The 24,221-nt window shown below is 36.0% G+C and overlaps 1 protein-coding gene across 4 annotated transcripts in view; it reads left to right on the top strand.

The window, feature by feature from the left end:
* Window positions 1-24,221, top strand: part of SAMD8 (sterile alpha motif domain containing 8) — a 60,705-nt gene that overhangs the window by 26,815 nt on the left and 9,669 nt on the right. For 3 of the 4 annotated variants that reach the window (XM_079135947.1, XM_079135946.1, XM_079135949.1), the window contains exons 2-4: window positions 9,845-10,437; window positions 20,215-20,310; window positions 22,546-22,663. In XM_079135947.1, the coding sequence (XP_078992073.1) occupies window positions 9,845-10,437; window positions 20,215-20,310; window positions 22,546-22,663 (807 nt within the window). The remainder of the gene's footprint in view (window positions 1-9,844; window positions 10,438-20,214; window positions 20,311-22,545; window positions 22,664-24,221) is intronic. The other variant, XM_079135948.1, reaches the window with a different exon arrangement.

The following is a 24,221-nucleotide window of genomic DNA, read 5'->3' as shown; positions in this document are numbered from 1 at the left end:
GTGATGTACTTGCCTAGCATTCGTAAGTCTCTGTATTCTATCCCCAGTACCTCTCATAATCTTTTATAGAAATGAGAACAGTCTTGCCTTGTTCTTGGTATTAGAAGGAAAACATTCAGTCTTAACATTAAACATGATGTTAGCTATAGTTTTTTCAAAGATGCCCTTGATCAAGTTGATGAAATTTCCACATACGTTTGCTGGGAATTTTTAACAAGAATGAATGCTAGATTTTGCCAAATGCTTTTTTCATCTTTTGAGATGATCCTGAGATTTCTCTGATTTAACTTGTTAATATGATGAATTATTTTGATTTTCAAATGTTAAATTAACTTTGCATTCTTGGGATAAATGCCACTTGCTTATGATATATTATTCTTTTGTATATGTTGGATTTGATATGTTAAGATTAGTTTTGAATTTTTGCATCTCTGTGCATTATAGATATCAGTTTGTAGTTTTGTAATTTCTTGCCTGGTTTTGGTATCAGGATAACACTGGCTTCAGAATTAATTCAGAAATATTCCTTCTTTTTCTGGAAGGGTTTGTAAATAATTTGGTATTCTTCTTTAAATGCTTGCTGTCACTTAGCAGTGAAGCCCTCTAGGTCTGAAATTTGTTTTGTTAGAATATTTTTAATTGCATAAGCAATTCCTTTAGTAGATAGAGTTATTCTTCTTGGGTGACATTTGGTAATTTGTATCTTTCCAGGAATTCGTCGATTTCATCTAAAGTACCAAACTTACTTGCGTAAAATTCATCTGTTATCTTTGTTACTGATTTCTGCTGTCATCTATTATTTTCCTTTTACTTTGGGTTTAATTTTCTTTATCTAGATTCTGTGTTTTTTAAAAGCCAAGGCTACTGTTCTGAGACCTTTCTTCATTTTTTTTCTATATAGGTATTTAATTCTAGAAAAATTTTCCAAACACTGGTTTAGCAGCATCCTGTAAATTCTACAGTGTTGTGGTGTTTTCATTTATGTTCAGATCAAATGCTTTTCCATTTGAATTCTTCTTTGACCTGTGTGTATTACTTAGTTCCCAAATATTTGGGAAATTTTCTATACATCTTTCTGTTACTGATTTCTAATTATTTAACTTATTTTTTATTTATTTATTTTTTTTTGGTACAAGTTATTGAACCCAGTGGTGCTTAACTACCGAATCACATCCCCTGCCCATTTTTTATTTTTATTTTTTTTGAGACAGGGCCTTGCAAAGTTGCTGAGGCTGGCTTTGAACTTGTAATTCTCCTGTCTTAGCTTCTCAAGCTTCTAGGATTACAGATGTGCACCACTGTACCCAGCTTCTAATTTAATTGCGTCATGGTCACAGAACATATTTAGTATGATTTGACCTTCTTACATCTACCCCAGCTGACTTTATAGCCTGTAATATATTCTATCTTGGTCATTGTTCCTTCTGCACTTGGATGGGAGTGTATAGTAAAATGGGTAAAATGTTCTGTGAGTGTCAGTTTGCTCAATTATTTGGTAGTATTGTTCAAATCTGTGTTCTTACTGAACTTCTGTCTACTTATTGTTTCAATTATGGAAAAAAGAGAATTGACTACTAAAAGTGTGGAGTTGTCTGTTTCTCCTTGCAGTTCTACCAGCTTTACTTCACATGTTATTTAGTAGTACATATACCCTTAGGATTTCTTTGTCATCATTATAAAATGACCTTTAAAAAATTCCTAATTATAATCTTTACTCTGAAATCTACTTGTTCTAATAGCAATGTAATTACTCAGCTAATTTTATTAGTGTTAGCATGGTATTATTTTTCCCATTCTTTTCACCTCTCTACATTTTTATATTTAAATTATATTTCTCATAGACAACAGTTGCATATTTTTAGATAATCTGACACTCTCTGCCTTCTTCTTCTTTTTTTTTGGTACTGGTGGTTGAACAAGGGCACTTGACCACAGAGCTTCATCCTCAGTCATTTTAGGGCCTTGCTAAATTTCTGAGGCTGACATTGAACTTGACGATCCTTCTGCCTTGCCCTCCCAAGCAGCTGGGATTATTAGGCATATGCCACCATAGCACTGCAGTCGGATTCTCAGCCTTTTAGTTGGGGTACTTAAGGCATTTACTTTTTCTTTTTTCCTCCCCTTCTTGCTCCCACATGTAGGAATCAAACCCAGGGCCTCCTGCATGCTAGGCAAGCTAAGCTACCTCCCCAGTCCAAGACTTTTACATTTAATGTGATTATTGATATTGCTATGTTTATGTAACATCTTCTTTGTTTTTTCTTTTTGTCTTTTCTGTTTTTCCCCCATTTTGTTCTGTTTGTGCCTTCGTTTGAAAACAGTGGAATTTCCCCCCCCCCAACTTTAGCTCCCTTGTTGGCTTATTAACTGTTACTCTTTGTTTTATTTTAGTTGTTGATATTTTTCCATTTCTCCCAATTTTTGTGCTTTGGTTGACGTATTTTTTACTCTGTAATATAATCCCATATTACATTGCCTCCCCGCTTTTTGTAGTGGTGTTGGGACTTGAACCTGGGGCCTCATACGTATTAGGCAAGTGCTGTACTCCTGAACTACACCCGCAGCCCAGTAAATTATCTCTTAAAGAAATACAAACAGTAAGGAAAAAAATTACATGTTTACCTATGTAGTAACTGTTTCTAGTGTTCTTCCTCTGTGTAGAATCATATTTTTATATGGTAACATTTTTTTCTCCTTGCCTGAAGGACTTTAACATTTCTTGTAGTGCAAGCCTATTGCTGATGAAATGGGTCAGTTTTTGTGGGTCTGAAAAAGGTATTTCACCTTTATTTTTATGAAAGACGTTCACTAGGTGTTGAATTACAGATTAACCTTTATTTTTGAATGATATTTCACTGGATATAGAATTACAGGTCGACTTCTTATTTTTCCTTTTAGTGTTTTGAATATATTATTTTATGCTTGACACAGAGGCATATGCCTATAATCTAAGCAACCGGGGAGGCTAAGGAAGGAGGATTGAAAGTTCAAGGCCAGTCTCATCAACCTAGGGAGACCCTGTCTCAAAGAAAAACAACCAACCAACCAAAGATGTAACTTAGTGGTAAAGTTCCCTGACTTGAATCTATAGTACAAAAAAAAAAAGACAGTTTGAGCCAGCCTTGCAATTTAGCAAGGCTCCCAGCAATTTAGCAAGACCATGTCTCAACAACCTAAAAGGGTTGGGGATGTAGTTCAGTGATAGAACGAACATTCCAGGGTTCCATCCTTAGTAACAAAATCAAAACAAAAAAATGTATGTGTATATGTTTACACACACACATATATGTAGTTTATATATATAAAACTACACACACATGTGTAGTTTCATTGTAATCTAGCTTGTTTTGTTCCCAGTGAAAAATAATTTAAAAATTAAAGGTCAGACACCTTGACACACTCTGTAATCCCAGTGGCTCGGGAGACTGAAGCAGGAGGATCACAAGTTCAAGACCAGCCTCAGCAACTTTGAGAGGCCCTAAGCAGCTTAGCTCAGTGATTGAGTGCCTCTGGAATCAGTCCCTGGTACCCGCCTCCCCAGTTTTTTTCCATTGAACACAAGTTCATTTATTACAATCTTAATTTCATATAGATTACAGAAAGACTAGGAAAGGATTAAGACAGCAGAGGGTGGGGTTGCAGACCTGGCGGGTGGGGCGGAAAGAGTAAAGAGCTCAAGCGAACAAGGCAAAGAGCACATACAAATGCAGTCACTGTAGATGGTCAGATAAGATTATGAACCAGCCAGCTGAAGAACTTGTTCAGGGTACAGAACTATCAAAGCTCTGGAACATACTCTTCTAAGCCAAGGTCCAGACAAATGGCAGTTTCACAGTGTTAGCTTGGAATGTCAGCTTGAGACGTCAACTTGGAGCGATCGTCACAGTCAGGAGAAACTGTACTCTGCTAAAGCCCTAGGATGGAGATTTGGAGGTTTTTCACTATGGCGATTTTCTTGGGCAAGGCTCCTGATCAGATGACAGGTCAGAATGCTTCCATGTTCAGTCTCAGCGGCCCTTGAGTTAGGGGTTCCTTCATTTGGTGGTCTGGTGTGTTCAGTAAACTCACAGGTAAATGTCCGTGCATCCATGTGCTTCTGATTAATTCTGATTAGTTCACAGGTGGTCATTTTTATTGGCCCTATTAATTTATTATGGATTTATGCCTTATGGTTGTGCTAGGCAGATGGTGGTTGTTTACTTGTATAAACAAGTTGTAGTGCCATTCCACCTCAGCACTTAAACTCAGAATTGAGTAGCAGAATTGAGTATTTTTTAGTGAACTACTGCTTTACTAAATGAAGGAACACAGGTTTAGTCATAGCCTGAAAACTTCTGTTCTATACATCATGAAGTAACTCAGAGAGGTGCATAGCCTGCTCTCCATCCACACCCCCTCAATATATATAGGTAGAGATATAGATCTACTTATTTACACCAAAATTTACCATCATAACCATTTTTAAAGTGTATAGTTCATTGGAATTAAATACATTAACTTTGTATACAGCTGTTAGCACCACCTATATCCAGAATTTTTTTTTATTTTCTCAAACTGGAACTGTACCCATTAGGCAGTAACTCTCCATTCTCTCTTACCCCAGTTTCTGATAACCAAGAGAGTTCAATCAAGAGAGACAAGTGAAAGTAAGAAAAGACCATTTCACATACTGCGAAGGAATGGGAATAAGGAAGGAATAAGCCCTGTCTTCAGGTACTAAAAGAACTAGTTGATCATTATCTCCGGACAGGTTCTGTGGTGTTCTGATTGGCGCCAGGGAATCATCAATGCTTGAGTGGAGCAATTTGATTCCCTTTATGAGACAATTGTTCCTACCCTGCGGGGTTGGGAAGCATTGGTGCTTGTCATAAGGTGTAGGCCTCCAGAACCCTCTGCTCCTGGAATTGAGATAAGCTTTAAAGAACTCAGAGAGAGAACTTGTCACAGGAGCAAAATGGAGTCAGTTGGGACAATTACTGGGACCTCCTTTAAATCCCCAATTTTAAAGGGTCCCTATTAAAAGATTAGCTCTTTCACTTTTTTTTTTTTTTTTTTTGGCATGGTACTGGGGGATTGAACCCAGGTGACCTCTATCACTAAGCCACATCCCCAACCCTTTTATTTTGAGACAGGCTCTTACTAAGATCCTGCTGAGGCTGGCCTCATTCTTGTAATCCTTCTGCCTCCACCCCCTGAGTCACTGGGATCACAGGAATGCTCCACATGGCCTGGCTATATGATCAGCTCTTAATCTCATCCAGTGTATTGTTCATCATAGATAATGTAATTTCATCTGTAGAAATTCAAATTTGGTCTTTTTTTATGTGTCCCTATCTCTTAACTTTTAAAAATATAATACAGTTATCATAACTGATGATTTTCTTATCTACCTGCTTAATTCTGCTGTCTGTATTAGTTGAGTCAATTTCTGTCTTGATGTATTTTTTTCATAGTTTCGTACTTTGCATGCCTGATAATCTGTTACTGGGTGCCAGATACTGTGAATTTTACCTGTTGAATTCCGAATACTTTTATATTCCTCCTGTTAATATTCCTGAATTTGTGAAATACAGTAAAATTACTTGAAAACAATTTGACCCTTTTGATTCTTTTTAGATCTGTTAGGCTGAACTGTTGCAGTATTCTCACACAGAGACACAGGACACTGGGGCTTTCAGCTGGAAGCAGAGTTTGTTAATGTCAGCACTGGCCCAGCAGATTTGTTTCCAAAGGCTGAGTCCCAAGAGCAGCCTGGTGTTGCTTTATATACTCTGTTAGTCCATCCCCCTCTGCCCTTGCATTTAGCCCCTTTGTCTCCCCAGTATGGTAACATACATTCTGAATGGGTATTCTGTACTATAGAATTGGAACAGTTGCAACAGAGTTGTGCACATAGATACTGGCTCTGCAAAGGTGCCTTACAGTCGCGTTCTCTTTGTTCTAGGAGAACCTTTACCACAGAATCATTCTAGTTTAGTCTAGTCAACCTTTCTCAAGAGATTTGTTACCTGCCTCCCTACCTACCCCCCAGTTCTGGGGTTTGAAGCCAGGGTCATCTGCCACGGAACTGTACCTACACCTACATCCCAGCCCTTTTTATTTTTTATTTTGAGACAGGGTCTAAGTTGCTCAGGTTGTCCTTGAACTTGGAATCCTCCTGCCTCAGCCTTCTAAGTAGCTGGGATTACAGGCATGTGCCACTGTAGCCAGCTCAGCACCAATATATATATATATATTTTTTTCCCGGTACTGGGGATTGAACTCAGGGCCCTGTGCTTGCGAGGCAAGCACTCTACCAGCTGAGCTATCTCCCCAGCCCTTAGCACCAATATTTTGAGCCAAATGATCCATTGGGAGGGAAGGAGTCCTGTACATTATAGAATTTTTCTCCCACATTTTTTATTGGTGCATTATAGTTGTACATATTGATGGGATTTGTTGTTACATATTTGTACATGCACATAGTATACAATATAACAATATAATTTGGCCAATATCACTCCCCAGCATTATAGAATTTTTATCAGCATCCCTGGCCTACTCTAGATGCTAGTAGCACCGCCCCCAAGTTGTGACAATCAAAAATGTCTCTAGATATTGCTAAATATCCCTAAAGAGTGCGAATAGTATTAGTTTGCTTTAGAGTTAATTTTGCCTCACTACTATGGCAAGATCTTTCTATGTAGTGTACCCCAAACCCCATGAATCATGAGGTTTTTTCAGTCTGGTGGTTTGGGATAGGCATTTTTCTTGGCCTTGTGTGAGTTCTGGGTGGTGTTTTTCTGTCTTGGTTAGTTTCCTTCCATGCACACTTTGATCAGGAGTCAGCTCAGTATTCAAAGGAGACTCCCTGCAGATCTCTGGAGTTCTCCATCTATATGTCTTTCTCTTCTTCAGTATTCATCCTGCAAACACTGGCCACCTTGATCACCCCAGACTCAATTTTATTTCCTCAACTCAGCGGTCTGTTAGGCCTCACCTGGCTTTCTCATTCTATGCTCTTCTGGCTTGAAAGCTCTCAAGAAGTAGACTAGGGTGATAGAACCCACCTTATTGGTTTCCTGTCTCAATGGATTTATCTGATGTCCAGTGTCTTGAATCAGTCAGCCCCTGCCCCACATATTTTGTCTGTTTTTTGGTTGTTTCAGATCAGAGGGTAAATTTGGTCCTTGTTACAAAATCTTGTCCACAAGCAGAAGTCCCTTTAATTGATAATTGATTCACACCAGTATTGGTTAAAACTGAAAGCATTCACTAACCTAACTTCTTCATTTTATTGATTTGTATTAAACCTGTATCTCTCATTCTTTGTTCAAAGTCTTCTGTTTCCTGTAATTCCTGTGGCACAACATAAATATTAAATGGACAGGAAAGCTTTTTATCATCATTTAACATATCTCTTTAATGCAGGCTTCCACAAGACAAGCTACATAGTGATTTAGTGTTGGTCTCTAACTATTATGTAGTAGCATACAATTAAAGGACATGCACTGACCTGATGAAACAGAACACTGAAACGTGTCATACTTTAAGGGCATTCCCACAGCAGACTCAAAGACTTCTATGAGGCTTCTATGTATGACAACTCCTATTTTCTAGCAGCTAAAACATCAGCATCAAAGCCTGTAAGCCCATTTGCTTGATGGAGGTTGTAAAGAACTGTGAGCTAAGATAGGAAAAAACAGGAAAGAAAAAAACCTGAAAGAAAAGAATAATAATTTTGAGTAGAGTATGAGATGAAGCTGTACCAAAGAATAATGCTACAAGCATGGGAGTGACTTGGAACCCATTGGTGGTAAGCTGTTAAAGGGGAAAGGCAGCAGAATAGAAATGTAATGAATATAATGAAATCTGGCCTTGTTTTGTATGAGTGAGCTTCTTTCTCAGGTTTGCTACATCATAACTGCTGTTGATTTTGTAGCATAGGCTTGTTGCTATCTAAGGATCAAGTAATTTAGTCAAAGTATACCTAGTAGAAAAGGAGATAAGTAAGTAGGTAAACTATGTAGCTATGTATATGAACCAAAACAGCAAAATCAAAATTTTTATGAAATTTTATATATGCTGTATAATAGAATGAAATATGTATTACATATATGTAAATTCCATGTGTAAAGTGAATAAATCAGAGTTCCTTGATACTTGGGATGGAGATGCTATACTGTAGTTTAAAAGAGTTGAATGATTGTTTTTTTTTGTAATTTTGCAGTAAACTTTTTAGAAAATATGAGGTCCTTTAGATGGATGTGATATTAATTTTTTAAGACTGAAAAACTATGTAGGTTGATGAAACTAAAAATTATATTTGGAAACAAAACATGATTTAAGCATTCCAAAAACTCAGCCTAAGGAACCATAGAAGGTTTTCATAGCACAAAATGCATAAGGCAATGATAAACACTGAAATCAGGAGATAGTGTATCTGGGAAGAGAGGAAGAGAATGTTATCCACGACATTGTGAAGGACATTCATTTATCTTTCAGGATAAATTTGTATTAATGTTTAGTTTTGCTTTCTAAAGTACTGTTTTTAGTAAATTTTAATATATACAGAGAAAAGTGTAGATCGTAAGTATGTATCATGATGACTTTTCATAAAGGAGCATACCTATATAACTACTATCTGTCTAGATTAAGAAACAGAACATTTGTTTTGGAACCCCCCCCCCCCCCCCAAAAGTTGGGTTGTTGTCACATAGATTTTCATTGTGTCATTTAAAAAAAAAAAAATCTAAAGTTTCCCAATCACATTTTTAAAAATCCATCTCAGAAAGAAATAGTCAGTTTTTAGAGATCTAGAAAAACGTCAGGCTTTAGTATTTAAGAAAGTACATTTGAGAGATAATGTGTTATTTTGTTTTTCCTTTTTTTTTTTTTTTTCTTTTACCTCTACGTAGAACTTTGTCTCCCCAGTATCTGATATACTCAATAAACCTGATGTAGTCCAAGGTAACTAAAGGTTTTACAACAGGAAAATTACATAAACATCTGAATAGGATAAAAATAGTAAAATTAATAAGTGCTTTTTAAAGCATAGCACAGTATTGGCCTTTTATAGCTATAAGATGAAGTATGGGTCATCAAATTTATGAGTACATTGAAAAGACCATTTTCTTTTAAAAATTTTATCACTGAAATTCCAAAAATGTCTTATTCCATTCTAAATGAGATATTAAGACCCAAATTTATATCTTAGTTTAAAGGCTGTATATCTGGTAGAGAAATCATTTTATGTATAGTAGAGAGAGATATGTTAATTCTTTAAAGAGTTTCCTGGAATTACAGTTATCTATTTGCTTTTATGGGTTTTTTTTTTTCCCCTGTCAAGTTGGAAAGATACTTTTTCTAAGAACATGGAGATTTCAGAGATTTGATTTTTTTTTAACATATAATAAATCTTTTAGATCTTATTTTATGAAAAGTATTAAAATGAGATTTTTTTCCCATTGTTAACAGTAGTCTTTTTAAGTAAGTTATGACCCATATGCTGTGAATTGTTTGTAAAATCTTTCTCTAAAATGTTGGATCATGGGGCTTAGGATATAACTCAGTAATAGAGCACTTGCTCAGCATGGGTGAGACCCTTGGATGTATCCACAGCACTGACAGAAAACAAAAATGTTAGTTCATTAGCCTTTCTTCTGCTTTTGAGGTTATATGTATAGAATGTTAATCTATTGAAAAGTCATTTAGTATTCAATAATTTTTATTTCTTTGACAGTAGAGGCCAGTCAGGAATGTAGGTAAATGACTGTTTCTGGTATGTTTTAGTGTATTTGGTCTTTGAAGAAGTTGTTAGGATGCACTAAAGTTTTTGTTTTGTTTACCTATTTTACCTTGATAGACAGTGGAGGAAGAAATGGCAGGTCCTAATCAACTCTGTATTCGCCGTTGGACTACCAAGCATGTAGCTGTGTGGCTGAAGGATGAAGGCTTTTTTGAATATGTGGACATTTTATGCAATAAGCACCGACTTGATGGAATCACATTGTTGACATTGACCGAATATGATCTCCGGTCTCCTCCTCTGGAAATCAAAGTCCTAGGGGACATTAAAAGGTTAATGCTCTCTGTCCGAAAATTGCAGAAAATACATATTGATGTTTTAGAAGAAATGGGCTACAATAGTGACAGTCCCATGGGTTCCATGACCCCATTCATCAGTGCTCTTCAAAGTGCAGACTGGCTCTGTAATGGAGAACTTTCACATGACTGTGATGGACCCATCACTGACTTGAATTCTGATGAGTACCAGTATATGAATGGCAAAAACAAACATTCTGTTCGAAGATTGGACCCAGAGTACTGGAAGACCATACTGAGTTGTATATATGTTTTTATAGTATTCGGGTTTACATCTTTCATCATGGTTATAGTCCATGAACGAGTGCCTGACATGCAGACTTATCCACCACTCCCAGATATATTCTTAGACAGGTAAGTATTTTTTCTACACACTTAGTTTGTAGAAGGTTGCTATAGTAACAGCAATGCTAATATGTGTGTTGTGGTTGTGGTTGACATATAATTTCCGTTTGTTTTATATGGTGGTATAAAAGGATATTTTTTGAAATCACTTAGGTAAAAACCTTACCTAAATTTCAAGTTTAAACCTTTAAAATTTAAACCTAGGTTACCACTGCTTAATTTATTTTTCTGTCAATTTAATTCCTGATTTTAAAAGGGTATTCTGGAAGTACATTTGTAATAATTGGAACTTGGTTACCTTTTTTTTTTTTTTTTCTTTCTTTTTTTTAGTTGTAGATGGACACAGTACCTTTATTTTATTTATTTATTTTTATGTGGTGCTGAGGATGGAACCCGGTGCCACACATGTGCCAGGCAAGTACTTTACCACTGAGCTACATCCCCAGCCCCCCATTTTTTTCCTTAATGATGAAAAGGTTCTGCTTTTCTGAAAACACGGGCAGTCTCTTTTATGGCCAGATGAATTGGAGTTACCACAAATAGTACAAATAGATTCAATTGTAATATTGTTTTTTATTAAATATTGAATATAGAAAAAATATAGTATATGTATTGTATGAAAAATAAAAATAAACCGATAAGAACAATTTTTATATTTGTGGTTTAAAAGAAATCTTTAAAAAATTTGTAGTGCCTTGTTTATGTTTATAAAATATTTTGCCCTTGAACTTCTAAAAGTACCTGTTAGTATATGTATTTTTTTTCCCCCCTGTGGTGCTGGGGATTTGAACCCAGGGCCTTGTGCTTGCAAGACAAACACTCTACCAACTGAGCTATATCCCCAGCCCTTAGTATATGTATTTTTAAGATGATATATATTTTTTTATTTTTTTTATTTTTGATGGGTGCTTTGCCCCAGCCCTTTTTATTTTATTTTGAGATAGGGTCTCATTAAATTGCCCAGACTAATCTCAAATGGGATCCTCCTGCCTCAGCCTCCTGAGTCACTGGGGACTAGTGTACTACAACCAGCAAGGTGAAATGATTTTAAAACGTTCACATTACAATGGTGGGGTAGGGTCTGGGAGTTGAGCTCTGTGTTAGAGTGCTTGCCTGGCATGTGTGAGACCCTCAGATCAATCTCCACCACTCCAAAAAAAAAGTAACCAGGTATGGTAGCACACATGCCTATAATGCCAGTTATTTGGGAGGCTTAGACAGGAGGATTTATAAGTTGTAGGCCAGCCTGGGCAACAGAGTGAGACCCTGTCTGAAGAGTTAAAAAAGGCTGGGGATGTAGTTTAGTGGTTACTTTCCTAGCATGAATGAGCCCCTGGCTTCAATGGAGAAAACTGAAAATCAGCCTAATTTATACTGCAAATTTCTCAAAGCTATGGACACTGGAGGTGAGGAGTGATGCTAAAATAAAGAGAATTGATTGAAAACTATTTAAGAAATTGTCAGATTATTCTATCTCCTTTCCTATATAGTTTTCCCAACTATAAACAAAAATCCCTAAGAAAGAAAGTGTGTAGATACCTGGTGAAAATAGCATGTGGATATGTTGAGGAACAGCAGAAGAAAGAGGAACAAAAATTCTAAACTGGGAGTATTCTGGCATGTTTAAGAAACAAGAAGTAAGAAATGGGTAGAGCAGTTGGAGATGAAATCTGAAAGGAGATAGGAATTCAGATTGTGTAGGGATTTTTGAACAATTTAAGGAATTTAGCTTTCATTCTAAGTAAAAAGGGAAGCCATTGAGAAGTATTGAGAATAACAGAGTGCTCTAATTTGCATTTTAAAAAATTGCTCTAGTTGTTGTATTGAGAATAGCGTGGAGAAGCAAAAAATCAGTTTTTACTGAATGCACTTAGACAAAGATTATGTTGGATTGGATAAAGGTTGTAGTAAAGGAGTGGTATACAAAAGAGTCAAATCCTGTATATATTTTGGAAATAGAGTTAGTAGGATTTGTTGGTGGAATTGGATTTGAAGTATAAGAAAAAGATATCAAGGATTTTTCCAAAAATTGTGCCTGAGAATCTGAAAGGATAGATTTTCTATTTATAGAGATAGGAGGACTTTGGAAAGAGTTGACTTGTAGATAAGATTAAGTGTTCAATTTGAGGCACATTAAGTTTGAGATGTCTTTTACAAGTCAGATGTCAAGAGATGGAAATATGAACTGGAGATTGTGTGTGTGTGTGTGTGTGTGTGTGTGTGTATGCACTGAGATTAGGAAGTTAGGGTAAGTAAAGCCATGATGGTAGATAAGGTTTCTTAGGAAATGAGTCTATAAGGGAAGAAAAGAAGATAGAAGATTAGGCAGGCCCAAGAACATTCTGATGTTTAGAAATCCGATAAGTAAGGAGAAACCATTAGAGAAGACAGAAAGAAAGCATGTGCAAGGCAGAGTGACAGGTTATGTCAAATGTTCAGAGAGGTCATGTAAGATAGTAACTGACCTTTGGATTTAGTAACATCAATCATCAGTGACTATGGCAAGTTAATTGATTGTAATGGATTCAAGAGAGAATGTGAAAGATATTACAATTTGCCTGAAGGTAATTCTCCACAAATATGAAAAAAACATTACATTGTGACATTATTTGTAATAATTATAAATATTGGCAGTAATCTAAATGTTTACCCATGGAAAACTGTTGAATATATTATGGGTACATCTACACAATTAATTACTATTTAATCATAAAAAAAGAATGTAGATAATTTCTATGAAATGACGATAAGTGATTTGCAAGAAAAACTCAACAATGAACACTGAACTTATGGATGATCGTGTATAACTACCATTCCCCACCAAAAGGAACTGGACCAGAACTTCTCAGAGAAGTGACTGATTTTAACTCTGGGGAAAGGAAAGTAGAAAATAAGCCAGAAGCAGATCTTGTGCCATAAATCAAGGAAGTGTACAAACCAATGGAAACATATCAAAAGAACATTGGAACTGGTTGAAAGGGGCTCCTGTGGAACAAATTAGGATAATTAGAACATCAAAAAGAGTAATGATGGTAATGGATCATAATATATTGAGTAAGAATAATAATCTTTGAATCTACAGTAATAAACAAAAAATAGTGGGTATGATGGGAAGCCCTTCAAGAATAGTATCAGCAAACAAATGTGGTCAGCATGACTGTTTTGCCACCTCCAGTAAGGTGAAAGACCATTTGGGAGCAGTGAAGTGACATGATCTGAAAGTATCATCTTACATATTATTTAATTACAGAGGGAATTAAGTACCTCTACAATAGCAGAATCTGGCATGTCTCAGCTTAACCAAATGACCAAATGTAGCATCACTCACTAGAGAACAATCAATATTATGTGCATTGGAAGTATGTTCACAGCATCACCTATAATTTTGCTCACCACTAATTTTTTAAAAATGTAAATCTAATCATTAGGAAATAATCAGAAAGATCCAAATCATGGAACATTCTACATGATAAGTAATCTGAAATCTCTGGAAATATTAGTGTCGTCACAAACAAAAATCAGGGAATTATAAGAGAAGTTGAAGAGACATAATCAAGAACAGTACTTTAATTGGATCCTATATCAAGAAAAAATATTTCTATAAGAGCATTTTGGGATAATTAGGAAATTTTGAATTTGGACTGCATATTAAATGATGATAACTAAATCAGTGTTATAATTTCCTGGGTGTAGATTGAGTTATGAAAAGGATATGCTTGTTGTTAGAAATGCCAAAGTATTTAGGGGAAAAGTATTATAATGTCTCTAATTTCTTTTGGGAGACTTAAGTCTTCCCCAAAAGACTATGTGTGTGTGTATGTGTACATAGGTATATATAGAAATAATGAAGTAAATGTGGCAAATTTTTAATTACTATAAATAGTTGAGGGACTTAGGTGAGAAACATAAAGTGCTTATTCTTGTAACTCTTTTTCAGTAGGATCAGAATTTTTCAAAATAAAATTAGTCGAAGAAATGATGAAAGAGAATGGGAACACGGAAATTAGAGATTATCGAATCTGTCTTATAAGGGCAAATTTTCCTGTAAGAACTGCAGAGAAGTGAAGCTACAGTGTGGGAAGGAATAGGGGGAGATATGGAATCAAAAGGTGTTTTTTGTTTTGTTTTGAATAGGCTAAATTATAGCATGTTTTTTGAACTTAAATAGGAATGACCCAGTTTTGCAGGGGATGGGCAATGATGAAAAGAAGGTAAAATTTTTGGAGCCATGTCCTTGTGTAGATAATAAGGAATGGGACCTAGCACTTAGAATAAACATTTGGACTTTTAATTTATAACAGCAAGGAAGGTAGAAAATGTGAAAACAAAGGCAGAAGGCTGCTATACATGCTGATGGAGCACAGGAAGTGTGCTTTTATTTTCTGTGTACAGAAGGTGAGAATGGAGAAAAGAAATGGAGGTTTGAAGAGAAAAGCTGGAGTGTAAAATGATCCTCTACAGAACTGAAGAGTGAAGAGATTTGTTGTCATAGCAGCATTAGGTGCCTGCTTGAGGTGATTACACAGCTCTGTGGTACATGTGTGCATAGCATGACCAGTGCCCTCAGTTTGATTCCCAGAACCATCTCCTCCCACCGCCCCCCCCCCAAAACAAAACAAAACACCTACGGTGTAGGTGTATTAGACAACTAGGATTTATGAAGTTGAGTTTATGAGGAGTAATCTTTTTTTGTTTTTGGTGCTAGGGTTTGAACTCAGGGCCTTGTGCATTCAAGGCAAGCACTCTACCAACTGAGCTCTATCCACAGCCCTGTAAGGAGTAACCTTAATGACAAGTTTTAAATTACAACCATGAGTTGAAATCGCTGTGCTAGGGTAAAGGACAAAATCATAGGAAGAGAAGTAAAAATAGAAGTGAGCAAGAACACAGATTATTACTAGAATTAGAATGATAATGATCCTGAACTTCTGTAAATGACTATAACAAGGAAGAAAGGAGGGAAATGGTTTGGTAGAGCAATGAGGATTTTGAGTTGTATAGCCATCTCCACTAATGCCAAAACATTTTTTTCATCCTCGAAAGAAACTTGTACCCATTAGCAATCATATTCTTTTCCCTCCTTTCTTCAGAACCTGGCAACCATTATTTCCATTAATATGTCTGTTCTGACCATTTCATATAAATGGCACCATACAGTATGTAGCCTTTTTGTGTCTGGCTTCATTCACTTAACATGTTTTCAGGATTCATCCATATTATAGTATGCATCAATACTATTTCTTTTTATTACCCACATATTTCATTGTGTAGATAAGCCATATTTTGTTTACCCATTTATTAGTCAATGGGCTTCGGGTTTGTTTCCTTCTTTTGGCTAGTATTAATAATGCTGCTGTGAACATTGATGTACAAAATTCTATATAGACATTTTCTCAGTGCATAACAGGAATTTGAAACCAAGTTTTTATCTACAGTGTCATTCACTTATAAAGCTTCATGCTCTTAAACATTTAAGCTATTTTCATCAGAGAACAGTAGCAGGTACTGTTAGTGTTCCTCCAGTTTCCCCTCAGATCTCTTCCATTTTCCTGAGCATTAACATGCTCTCAACACCCAATAGCTGTGCCTCTTTGTTGGATGGCTGCCCTTGAGCTGCCAGCATATGCTACCTATTTGAAAAGAGAGCCAGAAATGCTTAGAAATATACATTCCTCTATTAGCTAAGTGCCTGTTGTGAGATTGGGGGTGGAGGTAGGGTGATGATGCCCAACAGGTGCTGTTTGTACAGCAGAGCTCCAGAAAAACTCACAATGCAGGAGGCATCAAAGCAGTACTGAAGGCCAGGCACAGATAACTAAATGTGAAGAATTGACTGAAAATCTAAGAAGCTTTTAGACCTGCTTTATTCTAATAGAAGACTCATGAAGTATATTCTTCAGGGTAGTTGAGTATGGATATACTGTGGACTCAAGGACACCATGAGAACAAAGATGCCATATGTTTTCATAATGTTTCCTGTGTTACATTAGCTAAAAGTTCATGTACTAATCAGTGAGGCTTCTAGCTCCTTTCTTTAAGTAGCAAAGATTTGTATCCTATCCTCATTCCCTTATCTAAGTCCTCTAAGTCCTTAGTCCAGCTCTGCGTCCTCTCAGCGAAATAACAGATTGTTGTTCTTGGAAAAACCTGCATGACAAAGAGCTAAGGTGAGTGTAGTTGGGGTAATATCCTTATTTAATCAACCAGACCTCTGTCCCATTACTTTATGGTGAAACCTACAGTTTGTCAAAGTCCAGTCTACATAATCAGAATATCTAATTATGTAGAATGTCTAATTATCTTTTTTAATACTTCACTGATCCCGCATATCACCGGGATATGCGTCTAAAGCCTGTTTTACAAAATAGGCCATATGAATGGTCAGTCAAGGATAACCAAACATTTGAGGAAAACATACCAATGCAAACAGGAAAAAGAAAATTTGGAAACACAAAGTAGGAAGCAGAAGAATACTTTAAAAAAAAAAAAAAAAAAAAGTGATAGACCACTTTCTTAACATGTGTGAAGCCCTGGATTCATTCTCTAGTATCTAGAAAGAAAGAAAGGAGGAAGGGAACAATGAAGTAAATTTAATACACAGCAGGATAATTAAAACATAGATTTTTAAGAATGCAGCAGGATAAGTGGAACACAAACCTTTTGGGGGATACTAGTGATTGGATCCAGGGGTTCTCTACCCCTGAGCTGTAGCCCCAGCCCTTTGTATTTTTTTATTTTGAGACAGGGTCACTAAGTTGCTGATGCTGGCCTTGAACTTAAGATCCTCCTGTCTCAGCCTCTAAGTAACTGGGATTATAGGCACACCTCATACCACCAAGCAGAGCTTAGATTTTAACCCATCAAGTCCCAAATAGAATGATGGGTCATAATGTTAGTGAAATTGCCCAGCTGATAGGATGAAGAGATGAAAAGTAGAAAGGGGAAGATTAATCAATTTGGCCCAACAATAAACAAATAGAGGAGTTCAGGAACAACACAGAAAATGAAAGTGAAGATAACCATGTAAGATGTCATATAAAGAAATTTCCCAAAACCAAAGGACATGAGTTTCCAGATTAAAGCAGTCTTCTGAGTGTCAAATATAAAATGAAAAATGACTCATGCCAAAGCCCATAGTAGTGAAATTTCAGAAAACTGGGTATAGATAAGAGATCATATAGGTTTCTTAAGAGAAAAAGCAAGTAGCATACAAAAATTGGAAATCCAAATAGCATCAAGCTTTTTAGCAACATTGGAAGCTAGGAAACAGTGAAACAATGCCTTTAACATTCTGTGAAAAAATAATATATGACCTAGAATTGTCAATGTAGGCAAACATCAATTGAATATCAGGCTAGACCAAGGACATTTTATTTTTCTAGACTCAGTTTATTTTACCTATCCCACACCTATTAGAATTGCTAAAATGAAAAGGAGAGAAACAAACAAACCTGAAAATAGCAATCCTGATGAGAATGCAGAACAACTCTTCCTCTCATAAATTGCTAATAGACACGGAAAAATGGTATAACTACTTTGAAAGTGGTTAGTAATTTCTCTTTTTTTGTCGGGGGTGGGGTGGTACTGTGGATTGAACTCAGTGGCATTCAACCACTGAGCCATATCCCCAACTCTTTTTTTGTATCTTATTTAGAGACAGGGTCTCACTGAGTTGCTTAGCACCTCGCTGTTGGTGAGGCTGGCTTTGAACTCACAATTCTCCTGCTTTAGCCTCACGAGTTACTGGGATTACAGAAATTGAGCAACTGGGATTACAGGAGTTGTGCCACTGCTCCTGAGGGTTGGTAATTTCTTAAGAAGTTAAACATACACAGAAGATAGGACCTAACGGTGCCATTTGTATGTATTTACCCAAGAGAAAACAAAACATGTCCCTGCCAAACCCTGTATGTAGTTATTATCAAATGCTGAAAATAACCCCAAATATTCATCAGACAGTGAGGGGATAAAGAATTGTACATGTACTAACATGGATGAATCTCAAATGTATTATGCTGAGTGAAAGTAGCCATATACAAAGGGTATCATGATAAGTACTACACGATTCATTTATGTGCCATTCTAGAAAAGGCAAGCCTTTCAGGGACATCAGTCAGGTCAGTAGTTGCCCCTGGGCTGGAGGTTGGGGGAAAGGACTGACTACAGAGGGGAGTGGGGGAGCTTTCTGGAGTGATTAGGATGAACTTAATCTGCTGGTGTTGTGGCACACTCCTATAATCCCAGCAGCTCAGGAGGCTGAGGCAGGAGCATTGTGAGTTCGGAGGCAGCCTTAGCAATTTAGCAAAGCCCTAAGCAGCTTAGTGAGACCCTATCCAAAATAAAATACAAAAAGTGCCGGGATGTGGTTCAGTGGTTAAGTGCCCCTGGATTCCATCCCCAGTACCCCCAAAGTGTTCTTAATCTTTGTTGTGGTGGAGATTACATTACTATGTTTGTTAAAATTTATTGAACTATACTGCTAAAAGTTGACTTTTCTGTGTTACCTCAGTGAGTCCTAGATTAAAAACTAGTTTGCCCTCTAGATTCTTCCAAAACATTTGAAAGATGGTCACCATCAAAAGGAGTAAATTGAGAATGGTGGACATGAAATTTAGAAACAGAAAATTTGATATAGAAAAAGGAATTCACAAGGTGAGAATTATTTTATTCTAATAAATAACTGTGCAGGAGGAGTAGAATGCAGCCATTCTAATTGGAATAAGAGGAAGAAGAACTCTAGGAGACATTTCCCTTGAGGAAAAAGAGAAATTAATAAAATAGCTGTATGCTGTGGTGCACCTCTGTAATTTTGGCATCTTAGGAGGCCAAGGCAGGATGTATCACAAGTTCAAGGCCAGCCTCAGACATTTAGAGATACCCTGTCTCAAAAAATAAAAAGGGATGAGGGTGTAACTTAGAGGTAATGTGCCCCTGGGATCAATCCCCAGTATTGCCAAATAAAAAAAGTATTTATTAGCTTTGGAGAGTTATACAAGGAATTAATTTAAAGAGTTCTTTGCTGACTCAACTATGAATATTTACAAACTCACATTACATAAAAACCAAAAACTATTTTAAACAAAATTATGAAATATTAAGAGCGTGAGAAAGAGACTGTGTGTGTTAGGAAAGTTTGTGACTAAAAGATTTAATGCCAGATGAAATAGCTAGAAGAGTGACAGTGGTTGCCTCTGGAGAGTAAGAATTAAGTTAAATAAACACCATATAAAATAAATTTTAATTTTACTCTTTTTGTTTTTGCAATACTGGAGATAGAACCCAGTGCCTTGTGTATGCTAGGCAAGTACTCTACCACTGAGCTGCATCCCCAGCTCAGATAAACACTTTTAAATACTTCAAAAAATTTGTGTGTTTATAAACATTTATTTGGATTATATGTTTAAATATTTTACAGTGATAATGGAAATAATTATTTTAAAAAAGAACAATTTCAAGTTCTGATTGTCTGGATTCTGAAGTTAACATACAAGAAGAAATCTTTCTTCTGTTCTTTTTGGGTAGTTGTGTATTCAGGTTAGCCATGCTATATGGTGGGAGAAAAAAGGGTCATTGCTTCCTCAGAGAGAGCCATAACTGGGAATCACAGACAACAAGCAGGTCCTGAGAAGTGGTTCACTTTACACTGGCACTCTCCAAATACCATTTCCTGAGAGAGGTAAAAGTTACATAAGGCAATTTTAATGTCTTTAGTAGAAAAGTAAATATCTTATTGAAAAGGATGGTATCTACTTCTCTCTAGTTCAAACAAATTTTTTTCTGTTCCAGTGTTCCTAGAATCCCATGGGCCTTTGCCATGACAGAAGTATGTGGCATGATTCTGTGCTATATTTGGCTCCTGGTTCTTCTTCTTCACAAGCACAGGTACCTCACTTACACCACTAAAAGACAAAGCGACTCTCTTGTGTTAGGTCATCAAGTCTTGTCCCTCCCTTTGCATTTCCCTGGTTAATTTCCTTCTCTGATACGTGTGATACAGTTAATAACAAGGAAAATGTCTGGGATTTAATCAACAAAAGTGTCAAACTAAATAGCACCTACATAATAATATTGTCAGTGTATTTTGCAGGAAAAGATCAGAATTGGGAATGATCAACTGTGAGTTTAGCCTTATCTTTTTTTTTTTTTTTTTTTTAAACAAATTGGAAATGTAACTCGTCCAGGGATAGTGTTTGGTTCAAATGTTTAAATGGAAGAAAGTGTTCTCTCTTTGGAGGAGGCCCATTTAAAAAATGAGTCTATTGTACATACTGTGCACATCTGTGGTTTACTAGAGATGGTATAGGAAGTTGCTAAATAGGAGAAATGCTTCTTTTGCACATTCACCAAGAAATATAAAGGGAAGAATTTTTTGGTGAAAAAAAGAAGGAATGCATAAGGTTCGAGGGAGGCTCCTTTCCTACTCTAATGGGGAAAATTACTTGATTTAAATAAAAAGAGGAAAAATTTAAAGAAATATAAAATTTGTGGTTATCTGCTGTCCATTGTCTTTGAAATGTGGGAGAGGAATAAGGGCACTTTCTTATAAGTTTCAGTCCTTTACTTGAGATAACCACAACTATGAGCTTTGCGTCCTAAGCAGCAGTTATTTCAGTGCTTTGAAGGTGAAAAGTAAGGTTGATGATTGCTATTCTTGTCACTCTTTGAGGCCACAGTGAATCTTTCTGTCCCATTTTATTCAGTTTTGCAGCGATATTTTTAATTCTGGTTTGCTTTAAACTTAAGGTGTATAAAAATGTGTACCACTGCTTTCTGGTTACCTTTGTCTCATAAGACTCCATGGATTTGAATTTATCCAGTTTTGAAAGCAAAAAAGAGTTTACCTTATAAACTCTTGGTGTAGCAAAGCATGGTAGAGGTCAGTTCAGTGCAAGTTTACTTAGTAAAAGCAGATTATTTCTTAAAATATGGTTTGGAATCATTTTGATTAGGATCATCTGAATGTTTGATAAAATGCAGATTCCTAGACTCCATTCCCAGATATGCACACCAAAGTTTGAAATATACCTAGACTTGTGTTCAAAGCTTTTTAGGAGGGAGAGAGGACTGTTTTGATTTTTTTTCTTTCTGTATTGTTTATATATATATATTTTTATGTTACTGGTGATTGAACCCAGGACCTCATGCATGCTATGCAAGCACTCCACCACTGAGCCACATCCCCAGCCCAAGAGGAGCATTTTGGAAATGTATAAAGCAAAAGTCCCTGTCCCCAAGAATCTTAGTTTGTTTGAATTTAGGACATTTAAAGAAATAATATAACAGTAAAAACGATGTCACAGTGCAGTTCATGATTAAGCAAATTATGGTTTTTCAAAATTTTTATTTCAGATATACTTAATATGAAACTTCATATTTAAATTTTTTTATAACTTAAGTTTAAGTTAGGTGAAGTTAGAATGAATGTCAGCTACTATCATTAGCCAATTTAGTATTACTAATTCACACAAAAAATCTAGAATCTTAGGTGATTAACTTTGCCTCGTGTAAGTAAATAATCTGAACAATTTGTAAGTAATGGGACTAACACTAAACTTATTAGTGTTAATTCAATTTTGTATAATTCTTACTTTTTCTTGGCCATATTTTGTCAAAATGATCCTCCTAGAATCTAATTTAGGTCAGTACTGTTCAGCATGGCAGGTACTAATAACCACATGTGGCTAATAAAATTTAAATAAATTAAAATTAAATAAAATTTAAATTAAGTTCTGCACTTACACTAGCCTCATTTCAAGTGTTCCAAAATCATGTAGGGGCTGGGGTTGTAGCTCAGGGGAAGAGCACGTGTGAAGCACTGGGTTCGTTTTTCGGCATCTCATATAAATAGTAAATAAAGGTTCATTGACAACTAAAAAGAATTTTTAAAAAGAATCATATAAATAGCATATTGGACAATGAATTTATAGAACATTTCTATCATTGCAGACACTTCTATCGGATAGTGATGCTTTAGATGTACTCTAAGATTCCTGTCTTCTTCAAAAAGATTCTAGTGGTTTTTCTGCTTGCTTTCTCTTTAGGTAAACATTTGATACCTGGGGTTTTTTGGATTGTTTTCTTCTGATCTTTCTCCCTCTTTGGTCGCTCTGTTCACAGGTCAATCCTTCTGCGAAGGCTCTGTAGTCTGATGGGCACTGTATTCTTGCTTCGCTGCTTTACCATGTTTGTGACCTCCCTCTCCGTGCCAGGACAGCACCTGCAGTGTACTGGAAAGGTAGCCTGCTACCTTCTTATCATTCTTTCTTTTTGTTCTTATTGGGTTGATGGCACTATATTTGCAATAGGGCTAAGATTTTGCTTTTACTATTAAAATGTGCTTTTTGGTATTCACAATACCTAATAATCTCCTAAAAATAATTCGGTAAAAATCTTAAGCTAGAGTCTCCCTCCCTTTATTTCTATCCATTGATACTAATTCCATGCTCTAGAGCTATAGGAAAAAAGGTTTCTTTGAATTATCTTTTTTCCCCAACTTTGCCTTTTCTATCTTCTTAGCATCTTATGCTCTGGTTCCTTCATTGTCCTCATCACTCCTTTTAAAAAAAATATTGCAGTTTTACTATATCCCATTTAAAATATAGTACTCAGTTAGTAGAGTGCTTGCTTCCTTGCTCAGGGCCCTGGGTTCAATCCCCAGCACCACATACACAAAAAAAAAAAAAAAAAAAAAGGACTCTAAACTCTTTCTGAGATACACAAATAATGGTAAATTTGTTATTTTTTGTTTGCATTTTGTAGCATATTGGTTTTGGTGTACTATAGATACATTATCTCTTCTGGTTAAACAGAGAGCAGAAATTATGCTGATGGGAACAAAAAAGGGTTGTGAGTATGTTGACAAAATGTTTAGAAGTACTTGGAAATCACTTGTCCTTGATATACATAATTTGTTAAATTTGGACAAACGAACTTATTATTCTACTTTTCTAAACCTTCATGCCTTAGTTCTGTGCTCCCAAATATTCAAATGTACATATTGACATCTTTGTTGTTATTTTAGTGTTGTTTGTAAAACAAAATTAGGTGTCAGTTCCTGTACTGTATTAAAAAAATAGCTGACGTGCCAACTAGGGAAGATTAAGCAGCCAAAGGAGATCAAGAGCTAAAAATAATATCATTGAGCTGAAGGGTAACAAACTTTCTCTAGGTTTTAGAAATGCTTACACTGAACAGTAAGAGACTGGGGGGTGAGGACTGGTTGATATGACTTAATAGTTGACATAAAGGAAATACCTTGTTTATTTCTAAGGTAAAAGCTGGGAGATTCTGTGGTTTTTTCAAAAAGGAAGAGTAAATTTTTCTAATTACAAAGTTACATAAGCTTTTTGTAAAAATTCAAATTGTATCGATATGTAAGCACAAAAAGTGAAACCTCACATAAATCCCCATTTTTTTCACCCCAACCCACAAGTAATACTGTTAACAGTTGTATATACAGCTGCACAGACCATTTTTTAAAAATTTATTTTTATTGTAAACAAATGGGATACATATTGTTTCTGTTTGTACATGGAGTAACAGCATACCATTTGCATATTCATAAATTTACATAGAGTAATGATGTTTGATTCATTCCATTATTTTTTCCTTCCCCCCCACCCCTCCCACCTCTCTTTTCCCTCTATATAGTCCCTCCTTCCTCCATTCTTGTCCCACTCCCACCCCCCATTAAGTGTCATCATCCGCTTATCAGTGAGATCATTCCCTTTTGGATTTTTGAGATTGGCTTATCTCACTTAACATGATATTCTCCCATTTCATCCATTTGCCTG

The sequence above is a fragment of the Sciurus vulgaris genome (assembly GCF_902686455.1).
Source record: "Sciurus vulgaris genome assembly, chromosome: 4".
NCBI classification, from domain to species: domain Eukaryota; kingdom Metazoa; phylum Chordata; class Mammalia; order Rodentia; family Sciuridae; genus Sciurus; species Sciurus vulgaris.
The sequence above is the reverse complement of the archived record's forward strand: the minus strand, read 5'-3'. Positions and strand labels throughout refer to the sequence as shown.